We start from the raw sequence: 14,989 nt of genomic DNA on the forward strand, positions 1-14,989 counted from the left end.
AATTGTTAGTGATGTAAACCGCATATTATTTATTTATTTATTGTTATCAAGAATTAATTCTAAATAACAATTTGTTAAGCAAGAGCGACAAAGGCCTTCAGGCATTATACCCCATATAATATACATAAGTATGTGCATATTGTTGTTTATGTATGAATACTCGAATTAGCGCCGAAATCCAAAAACGATATTTATATTAAAAAACGATAATAAAATGTGTAGCTATAAAAATGTAACGTTACGTGATTTCGACGTTACACTGCTGTCCTTTTATTTGTTATTTTTCAGGAACTATTTGTTTTGAATATTGTCAACAGAAATAAAATACGTATGTCAAACTTGGTATTGAAATATATTTATACTGTACAATTTTAAAATTCATTGTTAGCTGTGACTTTTACAAGGGAACGCTTAGTCCTTAATTCAATTGATATCGATATGTATTTGGGAATGTTGTAGTCGCTTTTATTGAATGTGCACATCTCTATACAACCTATTACAATGCGATATTTTCCACATCAACTTCAGTGCAAAATTCTCGTCCGTGCATTATACTTTGGATCGGCAAAGATACGTATGTGCAAATTTCACAATTAAGTCTTTTATTACGTGGATAATTGAAATACATATATACAATTTACTAACTCATATAGATAACATTGCAAAAGTCGGCATGGCAACTAACGTTCAAAAGTCTTCAAAGCCAATTGTGGAAAAGTTTGTATATCCTGTTGCTCGCAAAGACTTGTCAATTGTGGACAATTTTCATGGCACAAAAATAATTGATGCTTACCGCTGGCTTGAAGACCCGGATTCTCCTGAAACGCAGGCCTACGTTGATAAGCAAAACAATATAAGCCAGCCGTTCCTTGAAAGTTGTCCGGAGTGGAAAAAAATAAATAATAAATTAACGAAACTATGGAACTATCCAAAATATGGATGCCCGATGAAGTATGGCGATTATTATTATTATTTTATGAACACTGGTCTGCAAAATCAAAGGTAACAAAGCTTTACATAATCAGATAAGCCGTGTACTCATTTCAATTTAATTCTCATTGCAGTGTTATGTATCAGCAAGCTTCTTTGGATGGCGAAAGTAAAGTTTTCTTAGACCCTAATAGTCTATCTGAAGATGGTACAATTGCTCTATCGCAGAAGTCCTTTTCCGACGACGGGAAGTTTATGGCATATGGGCTTAGTGAAAGTGGATCAGATTGGATTAAGATTCGCATACGAAACGCCGAGACCGGTGAAGACTTCGACGAGGTGCTTGAAAAGGTGAAATTTTCGGAAATATCGTGGACAAAGGACAATAAGGGATTCTTTTATGGAGTATGTACATAAAATGTACAACATTACATATAAATATATATATTTAATTTATATATATTTTTTCATTCAACAGAGATATCCTGACCAAGATGGTAAAACTGATGGTTCCGAGACCCAACAAAATCAAAACCAAAAACTTTACTATCATCGCATCGGAGAAAGTCAAGCAAAGGATGTCCTAGTTGTTCAGTTCAACAATGAGCCATCATGGCGCTTGTATGCATAAAAACACCTTAAATCGTTGAAAACGAATACAAAAATATTTTTTTCTTATTTAGTCAATCTGTTGTCTCTGATTGTGGAAAATATTTAGTATTGGCCATCGTTAAAGACTGTCGTGATAATATAATATACTATGCCGATCTTAAGCCCGGAGAAGAAATAAAATCTGAACTGGATGTTAAAATCATTGTGGATAAATTTGAGTCTGACTACGATGTGAGTAAATACCTATTTTAAAAATTTGAGGATTCCTCCATTTCTTCGATGAAATTTCCCTTTTGTGTTCAACATTTCCTTTTTATTGTTTTTCCAGTATGTCACCAATGTTGGCTCCAAGGTTTATTTCCGCACAAACAAGAATGCTCCAAATTATCGTGTCATAATTATTGATTTCGAAAATCCGGCCGAGGAGAACTGGGAAACCCTTATACCTGAACATGAAAAAGACGTTTTGGATTGGGTCAAATGTGTCAATGAAGATAAGATTCTTCTTTGTTATATCAGGGACGTGAAAGTAAGCCTACTTTCCTAGACTACTACTTTCCTAAATATTTCAATTGTACTTAAAGTAACTTCTCTCTTAGACAATTTTACAAGCGAATTCACTTCGAACTGGAGAATTGATACGACAATTTGATTTAGATATTGGCACCATTGTTGGAACATCGGGAAAAACAAAATATTCGGAAATTTTCTATAATTTTTCATCGTTTTTAAATCCAGGAACAATTTATCATTATGACTTTAAATATCCGGATCAGCCACCAAAAGTCTTTCGCGACATAAATCTGAACTTGGATGGTTTCAATCGGGATAATTACATCGTTGAGCAAATATTTTATTCAAGCAAAGATGGCACCAAGGTGCCAATGTTTATTATACGAAAGAAGGCCGATACTATACAGCCACGCCCATGTCTGCTTTACGGCTATGGCGGCTTTAATATTAGTATGCTTCCAACATTCGGACTCACGGGGTGAGTATATATATATGTATATATATTATGTAAATATGAGTAGTTGCATTTCTATATTCCACCGAAAAACAGTCTTATGTTTGTAGATACATTTGATGGCGTCTTGGCCTATCCTAACATCCGTGGCGGCGGAGAATATGGCGAAAAGTGGCATAACGGCGGGCGCTTGCTCAACAAACAAAACGTGTTTGACGACTTTCAGTGCGCTGCCGAATATTTGATTAAAAACAAATATACCACAAAGGATCGTTTGGCAATTCAGGGTGGATCCAATGGCGGCCTCCTTGTTGGTGCTTGTATTAATCAACGTCCTGATTTGTTTGGAGCAGCAGTTGCTCAAGTCGGGTAAGTAATTTACAATATTAGAGCTATTTATTGGGGTGGAGATTAAATCTACTTTCAACTTTATCAAATTTTTTTTTTTTTTTGCCAATAGCGTCATGGATATGCTGCGATTCCACAAGTTTACTATTGGCCATGCCTGGTGCTCGGACTATGGGAATCCCTCTGAGAAGGAACACTTTGATAATCTTTATAAGTTGTCACCGTTGCACAATGTCCATACACCAAATGATCCGTCGAGCGAGTACCCATCTACACTGATTTTGACAGCTGATCATGATGATCGTGTCAGTCCATTGCACTCCTTAAAGTTTGCTGCTGCATTGCAAGAAGCTGTACGCGATTCTCCATTCCAGAAAAACCCCTTGCTACTGCGCGTCTATAAAAAAGCTGGACACGGTGCTGGCAAACCAACATCTAAACGCATCGAGGAGGCAACAGATATTCTTACATTTATGTATAGAAGCCTAAACATCGATGTTATCAATTTATAATTCATCAGTATATATACAGTTATGATTTTCTTATTTAAGAATAATCCTGTCTATTAAATTTGAGACGATATTTAATGTTCGAATCGCTCATCACTTTTATAATCTTTTGCATTTATCATGTAAAATACAGGAAGTATATAATCCAAGATTTTTGAATTTTTATATGATTTAACCACTTGATTTATAATATCGTAGATAGAATAAAAATAAAGAAAATTTAAACAAAAATGTGCATTGGTTTTTAGAAAGACATTAAATCTTATAAATCTCTTAAGAGATATTAAAGACTTTAAGATATCTGTAAAGCTTTACATTAGAGATTAAACAATTAAATAAAAAGAAGTGCTTCAGGCTTATATTAGTTCATATTTATTCACTTAATTACATCAAAAATGAATGCCTGATAAAAAAGCGCCTGCGCACTACTTCTCTTCTGGCTTGCTGAACACAAAAGTCAAGTTGCATTTGCCACAGTAATGACGATCCTCGTGGGCAGCCATGAAGACTCCAGCACCACAGTTATCTCCGGGACACTCGCGTCTCAAGCGATGGATCTTTCCATTCTCGTCAACCTGCAACCAAGTAAATAGCATTAGGATTTTTCCAAATTTTTAAAGTTTTTCAATTTGCCGATTACAAGACTTCTACAGTCTGTGTAATCAACAAATGTTAGCCTCTTTCATGAGCGGACATGTCACAAGATATATATACTCATATTTTCATTGGAAATACAGATAGTTTAGATTCAATTGTCACTTAAAAACTTAACAGACAAGTCAATAAGCTCAAGACCAAGACTCAAGAATTCCAAGAACAGATCATAGAATTATTCTGTTTCAGTTATTGAAGATGTACCTTGTAGTATTTAAGGACAGCTAGCTTGACCTTCTTCCTCTTGTGCTTAATTTTCTTGGGGGTAGAGTAGTTCTTCTTCTTGCGCTTCTTGGCACCACCACGAAGGCGGAGCACCAAGTGCAAGGTTGACTCTTTTTGGATGTTGTAGTCGGAAAGAGTGCGACCATCTTCCAATTGCTTGCCAGCAAAGATTAGACGCTGCTGATCTGGAGGAATTCCTTCTTTGTCCTGGATCTTGGCTTTGACATTCTCGATGGTATCCGACGGTTCGACCTCAAGAGTGATGGTCTTACCCGTTAGGGTTTTAACAAAGATCTGCATTGTGCACCTCCGAAGCCAACTGGAAAATTACGAAAAAAAACGAGTTAATGCATATTTAAATGTTAATATCAAACAATATAATTATATTTGACTTAGGGTAAAGAAAAACAAACACATTTTTAAAATATGTATTTTAGCGCTATTTTTATTTTTTTGACCGAATCGAAGGCAATTTCTATCCACTAACATATTAAACTAGAAGTACAGCATTTATAACTCCATCGTTCTCTGGATTGTTTGTAACTTGTGCATATTTGCCCCAAACAACTTTTCCAGTTTGGGTTACCAAACCTAATTCAGAGATGTTTACTTCTATTACAGTACCCTTGGTTATGACGCCCAAGGAAGTAAACATTGGAGAGCTTGGATTCTTTTTAACTCCAATGATTGGTAAGTGGAAAGTTGCTTTCAGTTCTGGGTGTGTAACATGCGCCTTCTTCATACGTAATGCCATCGGTCGGATGAAGCGTTCAAATTTGGGCGGTTTGCGTGTGAAGTTTTCACCAACAAACGTAACTTTCGTCACCATGCGCTTCCAGGCCTTCCTCTTGGTTTTGCCAGTTTTTAAGACTTTGAATACTTCAGCGTCGGATTGCGCCCGCACTTTTGGTATAGGTACATCCCATTTGCCAGCCTTTTCTTTACGTTTCTGTTTTATCATATTCGACAAAACCTTGGCATTCGACTGGATACCTCTGTCAAGAAGATAATGTGGTAGAGCTCCATCCTCGACCTTTTCTTCCTGTTTCTTGACCTTCTTTTCTTCATGCGCTTGAATCTTCTTTTTCATTTGAATCTTTTCATTACGCCTCTCCTTATTGAACAACTTGGCTTTGATGCCACGCAACTTTTGAGCTTTACGAGCACGCTCCTTCGGAAGACGGGCTTCCTTCTTGCGTTTGCGTTCTTCATAGTCGAGTCGTCGACCATATAATTTCCGGTGACGCTCCATATACTCATTTTGAGGCATGGTGAATTTGTCTTCTGCAGACCTGCAACGTTAAATTTATTAATAACATAAAACAATTGAGGAAAATATGGCACTGTGAATTGTCTGAATTAAATAATGCTTCATCGTATATGCAACTACATTATGTATGTATATATTACGAATACATAATTATGTATTTTCTGATAATCCACAGATGTCATATTGACCACAATTCACTCACCTTTCATTTTTTCACTTATTAAGTTATACATGAATATGAACAAATAATTGAAAAGAGCAAATGCGTATATTCTAGTGAGAAAGTCATAAGAATATAGCACAAACTACTCATCTTTTGCATTATTTCCGTTCGTATCTCATGCACTGCATAACATTAATATAAAAGGTAAACGCATTCACAATGTAGATACATATACACGAATGTTTTCTTTTTTAGCCGATAAAACTACATATTCACACATTATTCCAGTCACACATTTATAGGTTTAGAATTAAAACTGACGTGTTTCGAGCAAAAATTTATAGCGAGAAACTATATACTATTATTCTTACTTATATTTATGATGGGAATATCACTTTACTTAAAAATAATACATAAAATTACAAATTTTCAAAATTCCACCCACCTTGGTCTGGCAAAAGTACGACAGGAAAGAGTTTTACAAACGTGCTATTGACAGGAAATGGAGGCAGAAAAAATACAGAGTTGCAATTGTATGGCTTTGGCAAGAGTAACTATAAAATACTCACAGTTTTTCAAGACATGCGGCCACTGTGGAATGGAACAAAATTCCATTTGCCATGATGTTAAATTGTTTCTCAATATAATTTGAAGTGTCACAGATAGATCCAATTTAAATTCAAATATTATTTTTGTCGACTTTGGCTTCGTTTTGATTTTGCTTGCATAGCAAATAAACTACAAAAAGCGAAGATTCTTGTTTTCTAAATGCTTTAATTCAAAACTGTTTGCGAAATCTACAATTTCGATTTCGGAAATTATCGCAGGGAATTCAAGCTGGGTTATTCGAATTCTAATTTACATACATATGTATGTCTGTATGTATGCATACATACGTATTTCAAGCTTTTAGATCATAGCATCATAGTTTCAAACCAATCAGATCCTTAACAGTCTGATGAATAGGTAGGCATACGAAAATATACTATAATAAATATTATTTGACATTTCGGCTAGATGTCAACTCTCTCTAGCTTTTAAAAGTCCTGATGTCTTTTCAGAGAACACGAAGCGATAAGGCAAACGATTCCAGTCCGTACTCTCGTGGAGCACTTTACCAGGCAAAGCACATTGTAGACTGCCTTTCATCAGGCGTTTTTTTTGTGTTTCGTTTTGATTTTATATTTATGACTAAATTATCACAATAAAATAGATGCAATATACCCAAACCAAAGTTTTAGATTATTTCAAAAGCAGACTTTGAGCACCGACAATCGGTACACGAAAAGTCTTCTTCAAGTAATGACTAACCTAAAATTTAAACAAGCAGTGTAATTAAATAATTTAATTTTTAATGTATTTAAAAAACTTTAATTGTGATATATGTATATATACTGATATAAGATGAACTACAATTATTTTCATACAAGCAATTTCTTGATATCGTCATTTTCTGCCACTTCAGCATAACTCTGGCCGTCTGGAGTTACTCCATTTTTGTCTGCACCCTAGAAAGTAAGTGAATATATTAATACTTTCCAAAGCAAAAGCAACTAATATTCATCTAGTGAGTATACCTTTTCCAAAAGAAACTCCACGCATTTCGTGTGACCCTCCCAGACAGCGGCCAGAAGTGGAGTTATTCCATGTTTGTCTTTTCTCTGTTAAAATTACATATTTATATTATCACAAAATGGCATATTTTTCTTTTTTCAATAATTTATGGGATTAAAATACATATGTACGTATATTTATAAATATCGTAAGAAACACAAATTTACTTGCGTATATATGTACATATGTATGTACATCTGGGACCCTATTCAATATAAATTTTGTTATTTTGTATTACAAATTTGACCACTTAATGTTACTTTTCGCTTTGCATTGTAATAATCTTTTTCCATAATTTGTAGTACCGCTACAATTTATTGACGCATGTTCTTTATCTTAAAAACAATAATGGGCATAGGGGACTAATAAGATTAAAAAAGTTTTTATACATAAATATACATATATTGTTTTTTGAATTTTTGGAAATATATAATGAAAATATCGTATTTGCTGGGCTCTGGTTTTTTTTTTTTTCAACGAAATATATGTACATACATATCTATGTATGTATGCCTATGTATCTATATATCTGAAGCACCAGTATGTTTTGTTTTCCTTACTCTCTCTCTATTCTCTCTCCTCTCAAGCATCAGTCCAACATAAGTTGATCAATTTGCACACACGTACACATTTATGTATGTGTGTGTATTGGATACCATGATCAAAATTCTAGAGTGCCTCGCGACTCAGTCGTTTGTGAGTTTTGTATGGGTTGAATTGTAAAGCGATTGTTAAATGAGCCTTTAAAACGTATGTGACGTTGTGTATATAAAGACAGAGGGAGAGAGCACACCTTGTGTGCGAAAGAATGAGAGAGTAATAAAACAGCACATACCGGCGTTTCATATGAGGATATGTTCATTTCGTTTGAGAGCTTGCAGTGTCGTACAATATTTTTTATTCCCGCTCCAAAAAATTCAGAGCCGAGCAAATACGAAGTCAAATGGTACCAATTGTAGATCTTTTGTGTTGAAAAAGTTTAACCTAGTTCAGTCTATGTTGTAGGGCTAGTGGTAGAAGACATTTATTTTAAAGTATCGGGTTATTCACTTTGCTTAAGTTATCTGTCAGATAAATAAAGTTTCATCACTAAATAACTCAAACCAAGGATATACATATATATAAATAATAATATATGTATGTACATATATATATATGTATGTATGTACATGACAGCTTAAAAGTGTAGATACGACTGTAAGTACATTTGTATGTATGCGTGTATACATCTCAATCTTCACGTATGTATGTACGTACATACATACATATGTATACATATAACAAAGTGAGTTAAGACCAGCTTACGTTTACATCAGCTCCCAATTTTACTAAGAACTGGAGTACATTCAGCTGGCCGAAATCAGCCGCGTAATGTATCGGATATCTTCCTTTGATCTCTGTATTAACTTTCTGAGTCTGCAAATAATATTAATTAGCCGAAAAAAAAACTAGTCATGTATTATTACTCACATCATTGCTAAACGCTGTTTGGACGGCATCTAGTTCCCCATTTTTTATGGTCCAGATTATATTCTCAGCTGATTCGTCGCTCATTTTATGTGTATAGTTTAAAAATTATTAACTGCAGACAATTAAAACTGAATAATAATATTCAACATTCTATTTCAAGGGTTGCCTTCGGTTTTATCGAGCCGCTTACTCATTTATATCAACCTTTCAGTGATGTGTATTCATATTCATACGGTACTTAGCCGATAGTTGTTGGTACGTCACTAAATATATGCAATTCACCCCGAAGCAGAACACAAAATCTACAGAGATATTCAAATTTAATAACAAAACTGTGAATTTCTTTTTCATTGATTCAATAAATATGTTTATTTCGAATAGTCTAATTCGTATTTTCCGAAGCTTAAAGAAATAAATATATGTGGCCATATAATGTATTTATTTGAGTTACGTTAAGTGACAACGTGGGCAGTTCTCCAATAATTGCAATAAAATACACTTCTCAGAATATGTTGTAGAGTTTTTTAAATTCTAGAAACGGGATACTCACAATTATTTTCTTTTCTTACAGAAAAAAGTATAAATCAGTAAAATAACTGTGTTAGAAAGAGACTGGTGGAATAAAGTGTAAGAACGTCGTTCAATAGACAAACCAGAAGAGTTGATTTGAAACTCAGTTTAGCAAATTGCTAAAAGCGATCACCAGTTATTGTAACTAAACTTGAAATTACGACTTTAACAAGTCTAAATACCGCGTTTACTTTATAGACATTTCCTATGAAGTTGCAGTTACCTAAACATTTTTATGAACCTTTTTAGGCATGTCTTAAGTGCAACCAATTTAGAATACATGCATAAATTCATATGTATGTACATATATACATACATATGTACATACATAGATAAATTCTCAATGTATTCGAATGTACAATTTAACGTCCAAAACGCGTCATTGCTTTGCTGATACTGTCTGATTATGCCTTTTACGCCCAAAGACTGATAAGATTAGATAACAGTTAACAGGGAATAAGCCTCGAAAAGAAACCTTTACTTATTAGTTAGTTTTTTCTCGGTGCCCACAGAATTTAGCAAATAAACGGAGTCAAGAATACAATTTAGAATGAATATAGCTGGAGCTACCGTTTTTATCTTAACAACGATCTGTGCGCTAATGCCATTAGGAATCACAGACTCGGCTGTTAAAAGTGAAGAAACAAAAAAAGTGGTGAGTGCTATCAAAAACACATACATACGAATATATGTACATAATATATATACATACATACATATGTCTCTAAGACGATCCGCATAAGCATACATACATATGTTTTTAAATTGAATGGACATAAATTAAGCAAACATACATATGGTATGTATGTGTATACGAATTTTATTCAGCTAATAACTATTTCCCAAGAATGACTCATAGCACGAATCAACTGAATCATTTATTTGGGTTACTATGAAAAAACAATGAAAAACTTTGGAATCGCATGTTATCTTTTAGCTTCTGTTCGTCCGTTTGTGCTCGAGTTCGATTTGTAGGACCACTAACCAGAGAACACATAGACCGGACACGTAGTGTAAAGTATTTTGCACACTTATTTTCGAGGGTAATCTCCCAGTCAACTTCGTATTTGCTCGGCTCATCACTTTTAGGGGTCGGACTACAAAAATATGCGAGAGCACAATCATTTCGCTTTATGCGCTCGACCGAGATGGTCGATGGTTGAACAAAAGATCCCTCTGCGCTCAATGTTTCCCTTGCTCTCTCTCTCTCTCGATGCTCTTTGCTCTCTCAAATGTGTATATGTGTGTATGCATGTGAGTACAAGCAGCAGCTCACGAAAATTGAAATTTCTTCGCAGCAAGAACCCATGCCTTCCCTTCTGTGTGAAGAGTATACCGAACTTATCAAACTGTTTGCCAAGCTCGTACAAAATATGTATATGTGTTTTCGATTTTATTTGTGGAAAGGGTATGAAAGCGTTGGTGCTCATAGTGAAAATGCTTTCGCGACGAGCGTGCACGCACACACTCTCCCTTGCTACATGTACTATGAGCATTTGTGTGCCTGTGTGCGAAGCTCTTGCTGCCAGTAGCAATTTTAAATCCCAGCATTTGCTTTTGGTTGATCTTATGAAGTGCTCACATACATACATACGTACATATGTATGTACATATATACATTTGATTGTGTGTACGCATGGGCTGCGATGCTTACAATTATGGGAGATCACTTGTAGAAGCATTTCTATGCCTATGTGATTTCATATGTGCGTGTGTGTATGGGCATGTGTGCTTGGGAGATGAACACTGGCGTGTGCCTGCCTCAACTTAGAATGGTGTGAACGATTTAGGGCTCAAATTGAAGGGGCGCGCTTTTATTTAAGTACCTGATTTTTTTTTCAATTTTCGTGGGCTTGCCTATCTGAATGAATTTTTAAAAAATATGTGTAGTACCTGATCAAACCAAGTGGGCAAAATAGGATGTGTTTTTTTTAACCCTTGCACTTGTGCATACATATGCAGGTCAATTTGGCCCTTTTTTAAAACGATGAATATGTCAACAGGTCAAAATTACCCTTTTTATAAATATTGCATCCGTTTGCAGCCCAAATTGACCCTTTTTAAAAAGAGGCATCCGTTAGATGTCATAAAGTTTCAAAATAGCTATAAAAAGTAGTGGGAAGTGCACTTGTCAACAACGGATGCCTCTTTTTAAAAAGGGTCAATTTGGGCTGCAAACGGATGCAATATTTATAAAAAGGGTAATTTTGACCTGTTGACATATTCATCGTTTTAAAAAAGGGCCAAATTGACCTGCATATGTATGCACAAGTGCAAGGGTTAAAAAAACACATCCTATTTTGCCCACTTGGTTTGATCAGGTACTACACATATTTTTTAAAAATTCATTCAGATAGGCAAGCCCACGAAAATTGAAAAAAAAATCAGGTACTTAAATAAAAGCGCGCCCCTTCAATTTGAGCCCTAAATCGTTCACACCATTCTAAGTTGAGGCAGGCACACGCCAGTGTTCATCTCCCAAGCACACATGCCCATACACACACGCACATATGAAATCACATAGGCATAGAAATGCTTCTACAAGTGATCTCCCATAATTGTAAGCATCGCAGCCCATGCGTACACACAATCAAATGTATATATGTACATACATATGTACGTATGTATGTATGTGAGCACTTCATAAGATCAACCAAAAGCAAATGCTGGGATTTAAAATTGCTACTGGCAGCAAGAGCTTCGCACACAGGCACACAAATGCTCATAGTACATGTAGCAAGGGAGAGTGTGTGCGTGCACGCTCGTCGCGAAAGCATTTTCACTATGAGCACCAACGCTTTCATACCCTTTCCACAAATAAAATCGAAAACACATATACATATTTTGTACGAGCTTGGCAAACAGTTTGATAAGTTCGGTATACTCTTCACACAGAAGGGAAGGCATGGGTTCTTGCTGCGAAGAAATTTCAATTTTCGTGAGCTGCTGCTTGTACTCACATGCATACACACATATACACATTTGAGAGAGCAAAGAGCATCGAGAGAGAGAGAGAGCAAGGGAAACATTGAGCGCAGAGGGATCTTTTGTTCAACCATCGACCATCTCGGTCGAGCGCATAAAGCGAAATGATTGTGCTCTCGCATATTTTTGTAGTCCGACCCCTAAAAGTGATGAGCCGAGCAAATACGAAGTTGACTGGGAGATTACCCTCGAAAATAAGTGTGCAAAATACTTTACACTACGTGTCCGGTCTATGTGTTCTCTGGTTAGTGGTAGGACTTTATGTGGAACGTATTTATGTAGATAGCGAATCATCGATTAATTTAAGTGAATTGGAAATTATTCGATTACACATTGAAAGATATAATCAAACTTAATATACCGTTTATAAAAAGAAGTTTCAGTTGAATTTTTTAATGTAATAATTTGAAAATATTTACAATTACAAATATTAATAAGTGTTCTATTTCTCTATTTCAGCCAAGCGTTAAACAAAACACAAGTGCAATATGCACAAAGTGCGTATGCGATGTAGAAAACAGTCTAATTGATTGCACCAATAAATTGACTGACTGGTTTACTGACGAAGAATGGAAAAGCCTTCAAAATCAGACAATTGTTTTTGAGTCCATCAAACTGGAGCACAACAATTTGACAAGTGTTCCTGTCTTGCCATCCTATGGAGTGAAGAATCTGTATTTGGGCTACAATCAAATAGCTTCGATTACATTGGGAGCCTTTCAAAATTTAACGGAGCTTACCAAACTTGATTTGTCCAATAACAAGTTAACTTCAAAAGCTTTATTACCTGACGTATTTAAAGGTCCATATTCCCAACAGGATTTTCAGCCTCTGAAAAACTTAAAATCACTTAACTTGGGATACAACCTTATACATTCTTTAAATGATGATTTGTTTGAACATCTTCCACACCTTGAAGAGCTTAGTTTGTGTTCAAATACTTTTCAAATTATCGATAGGCTAACGGAAACTGCAGTTGCTGGATTGTCTGCCTTGAAGGTAAGTACTGTATTATCACTAAGTCACTTTAAATATGTTGATTAATTAATTAAAAACGTTCAGGTCTTGGATATGTCATTTATGGAACTTTCCACCTTGCCCGATACAATTTTTCATGGACCCCGCGATCTCGATACTCTGATTTTAACAGGAAATTTGTTTAAACAGGTGCCAAAAGCGTTATCGTTCTCCAAGAACTTAAAGCGCCTTGTTTTAGATGAGAATCCTATTGGAAACTTGGAAGGAGAAAAGTAAGCAAACTTTCACTTAAAATTTTATATAATTCGAACAATGTTCCTATTTTTGTTTTCAGTGTTTTCCCAGCAATGACTTCTTTGAAATATTTGAGAATGGCATATATGTTAGATATATACAAAATTGGACCTGGTGCCTTCAGCGAACTACAAAGTAAGAATATTTAAGCCGATGGCTTACTAAATCAAATACGTATATAACATATCTTGTATTTTGAACAGATCTAACAGAATTGATACTGAGTGACAACAAAATGTTAACAGAACTCGATTTACACGCTCTGTCAAAGAATGTTACCGGAGGAGACTTTTTGGACTACCCTCCGCTTGATAAAGTAAATGAAAATCCTATAATTAATATGCATTTCTCACTAATCATGACACATTTCAGCTATACCTAAATAACTGTAATCTAACAACGCTGCCAAGAGAATTTTTAGTTCGCTGGGATAAGCTTAGCGTGCTGGATCTACGCTTTAACCCATGGGACTGCAATACCTCCAACGAATATATGATCAAATACTTGATTCCAAGAGTAAACAGCACCACGCCACTTCTAGCAAAGAATGTGAAGTGCGCATATCCAGAGGAGCTAAAAGGCGTGGAGGTCCTAAAAATAGCAAATGGGGACTTTGAGTCAGCAACACAGGGGAGCAGTCTTGTTTGGATTGGCATCGTCATTGCCATTCTATTAGCAATACCTCTTATTTTAGCTGGAATGGCAGTCTATAAACGTGGCCATTGTCGCTTGTGTAGGAAGAATGAAGCCGCGAATAGGACGCTTTATAGCCGTACAAGTTTCAATGAAGATTTTCATATATAATATGTATATATATAAATCACAATTTACATGTTTTGTCAAAATAATCAATTAAAATTTTTATACAAATTAAGAAATTTGTAATGAAACTGGCGAAGTGGGCTAAAGGACAGAGTCCTCAACGCCTTACAATGCTAGTCACAGAGCAAATAGTTATGTAATTATGGGATCTGATAAAGAGGTTACGAAGACGATTATTGCAATGTCAATTATGGTGAACAATAAAACCTATATTTGTAGTCATTCATCTTATATCGGCGCAGATTTCATTTCCGGTAAGAGTTCGTGAAGTATATAAAGAACATTTCTTTTGAAATACAGGATGAGATTTTTTATGATTTTAGTTTGCTTTTTTGTAAATCGGTATTTTAGTTTAATATATTTTTATACTTTTAAAAAGTAATTTAATATTTTGTTCGTACAATAACAAGCACAGACCATAACATAATATTACGAGCTCTAGGTTTTAAATCGATCTTTGATAAATTAATTTGTTCGCTATGTTAATACATAAATATTTGACAAAAACAATTAAAGATTATTTGCTAACTTAATGTGCGAAATAAATACATATTTGTAAGTTAATAGATTTACAGGTC

At 35.0% G+C, this 14,989-nt stretch overlaps 5 protein-coding genes across 6 annotated transcripts; 2 read left to right on the forward strand and 3 right to left on the reverse strand.

Annotated features, from left to right (window-relative positions):
- The first annotated feature begins 326 nt into the window (after positions 1 to 326).
- Positions 327 to 3,531, forward strand: LOC108657705 (prolyl endopeptidase). The gene is made up of 9 exons (XM_030385359.2): positions 327 to 574; positions 654 to 1,002; positions 1,065 to 1,335; positions 1,409 to 1,551; positions 1,614 to 1,773; positions 1,871 to 2,071; positions 2,142 to 2,533; positions 2,606 to 2,878; positions 2,970 to 3,531. Exons 1-9 carry the CDS (start codon positions 502 to 504, stop codon positions 3,367 to 3,369), a joined length of 2,262 nt encoding a protein of 753 aa, XP_030241219.1. The 5' UTR covers positions 327 to 501; the 3' UTR covers positions 3,370 to 3,531.
- A 184-nt stretch (positions 3,532 to 3,715) lies between these two features.
- RpS27A (ribosomal protein S27A) lies at positions 3,716 to 6,224 on the reverse strand. Its single transcript, XM_030385361.2, has 3 exons — positions 6,124 to 6,224; positions 4,225 to 4,564; positions 3,716 to 3,941 (listed from the first exon to the last, which is right to left on the reverse strand). Exons 2-3 carry the CDS (start codon positions 4,543 to 4,545, stop codon positions 3,792 to 3,794), a joined length of 471 nt encoding a protein of 156 aa, XP_030241221.1. The 5' UTR covers positions 4,546 to 4,564; positions 6,124 to 6,224; the 3' UTR covers positions 3,716 to 3,791.
- Ip259 (NSA2 ribosome biogenesis factor-like IP259) lies at positions 4,662 to 6,225 on the reverse strand. Of its 2 annotated transcripts, none has more exons than XM_030385360.2 (2): positions 6,124 to 6,225; positions 4,662 to 5,537 (listed from the first exon to the last, which is right to left on the reverse strand). In XM_030385360.2, the coding sequence occupies exon 2, from the start codon at positions 5,513 to 5,515 to the stop codon at positions 4,736 to 4,738; it is 780 nt and encodes a 259-aa protein (XP_030241220.1). In that variant the 5' UTR covers positions 5,516 to 5,537; positions 6,124 to 6,225; the 3' UTR covers positions 4,662 to 4,735. The 2 variants fall into 2 exon arrangements, with proteins under 2 accessions (XP_030241220.1, XP_089114515.1); XM_089258389.1 differs by lacking the exon at positions 6,124 to 6,225 and adding an exon at positions 5,718 to 5,742.
- Positions 6,226 to 7,010: 785 nt separating this feature from the next.
- On the reverse strand, positions 7,011 to 8,992 carry LOC115563007 (myotrophin). Its single transcript, XM_030385308.2, has 4 exons — positions 8,763 to 8,992; positions 8,598 to 8,708; positions 7,256 to 7,339; positions 7,011 to 7,186 (listed from the first exon to the last, which is right to left on the reverse strand). Exons 1-4 carry the CDS (start codon positions 8,844 to 8,846, stop codon positions 7,100 to 7,102), a joined length of 366 nt encoding a protein of 121 aa, XP_030241168.1. The 5' UTR covers positions 8,847 to 8,992; the 3' UTR covers positions 7,011 to 7,099.
- A 739-nt stretch (positions 8,993 to 9,731) lies between these two features.
- LOC115563005 (leucine-rich repeat transmembrane protein FLRT1) lies at positions 9,732 to 14,467 on the forward strand. The gene is made up of 6 exons (XM_030385305.2): positions 9,732 to 9,987; positions 12,777 to 13,316; positions 13,380 to 13,567; positions 13,630 to 13,724; positions 13,793 to 13,905; positions 13,962 to 14,467. The coding sequence occupies exons 1-6, from the start codon at positions 9,883 to 9,885 to the stop codon at positions 14,391 to 14,393; spliced, it is 1,473 nt and encodes a 490-aa protein (XP_030241165.1). The 5' UTR covers positions 9,732 to 9,882; the 3' UTR covers positions 14,394 to 14,467.
- Positions 14,468 to 14,989: the final 522 nt, after the last annotated feature.

Source organism: Drosophila navojoa, chromosome 3 (genome assembly GCF_054131105.1).
Source record: "Drosophila navojoa isolate 15081-1374.11 chromosome 3, UAZ_NAV_1.0, whole genome shotgun sequence".
Taxonomy (NCBI): domain Eukaryota; kingdom Metazoa; phylum Arthropoda; class Insecta; order Diptera; family Drosophilidae; genus Drosophila; species Drosophila navojoa.

Coding starts and splice junctions, on each gene's coding strand:
- LOC108657705 (XM_030385359.2), top strand. CDS start 502: ATGCGATATTTTCCACATCAACTTCAGTGCAAAATTCTCGTCCGTGCA. Junction 1,336..1,408: donor ATAAGGGATTCTTTTATGGA/GTATGTACATAA, acceptor TTCATTCAACAG/AGATATCCTGACCAAGATGG. Junction 2,879..2,969: donor GCAGCAGTTGCTCAAGTCGG/GTAAGTAATTTA, acceptor TTTTGCCAATAG/CGTCATGGATATGCTGCGAT.
- RpS27A (XM_030385361.2), bottom strand. CDS start 4,545: ATGCAGATCTTTGTTAAAACCCTAACGGGTAAGACCATCACTCTTGAG. Junction 3,942..4,224: donor CTGTCCTTAAATACTACAAG/GTACATCTTCAA, acceptor ACTTGGTTGCAG/GTTGACGAGAATGGAAAGAT.
- Ip259 (XM_030385360.2), bottom strand. CDS start 5,515: ATGCCTCAAAATGAGTATATGGAGCGTCACCGGAAATTATATGGTCGA.
- LOC115563007 (XM_030385308.2), bottom strand. CDS start 8,846: ATGAGCGACGAATCAGCTGAGAATATAATCTGGACCATAAAAAATGGG. Junction 7,340..8,597: donor AATTGGGAGCTGATGTAAAC/GTAAGCTGGTCT, acceptor TAATTTTAACAG/AGAAAAGACAAACATGGAAT. Junction 7,187..7,255: donor TGGAGTTTCTTTTGGAAAAG/GTATACTCACTA, acceptor CTTACTTTCTAG/GGTGCAGACAAAAATGGAGT.
- LOC115563005 (XM_030385305.2), top strand. CDS start 9,883: ATGAATATAGCTGGAGCTACCGTTTTTATCTTAACAACGATCTGTGCG. Junction 13,725..13,792: donor TGCCTTCAGCGAACTACAAA/GTAAGAATATTT, acceptor TATTTTGAACAG/ATCTAACAGAATTGATACTG. Junction 13,906..13,961: donor ACTACCCTCCGCTTGATAAA/GTAAATGAAAAT, acceptor GACACATTTCAG/CTATACCTAAATAACTGTAA.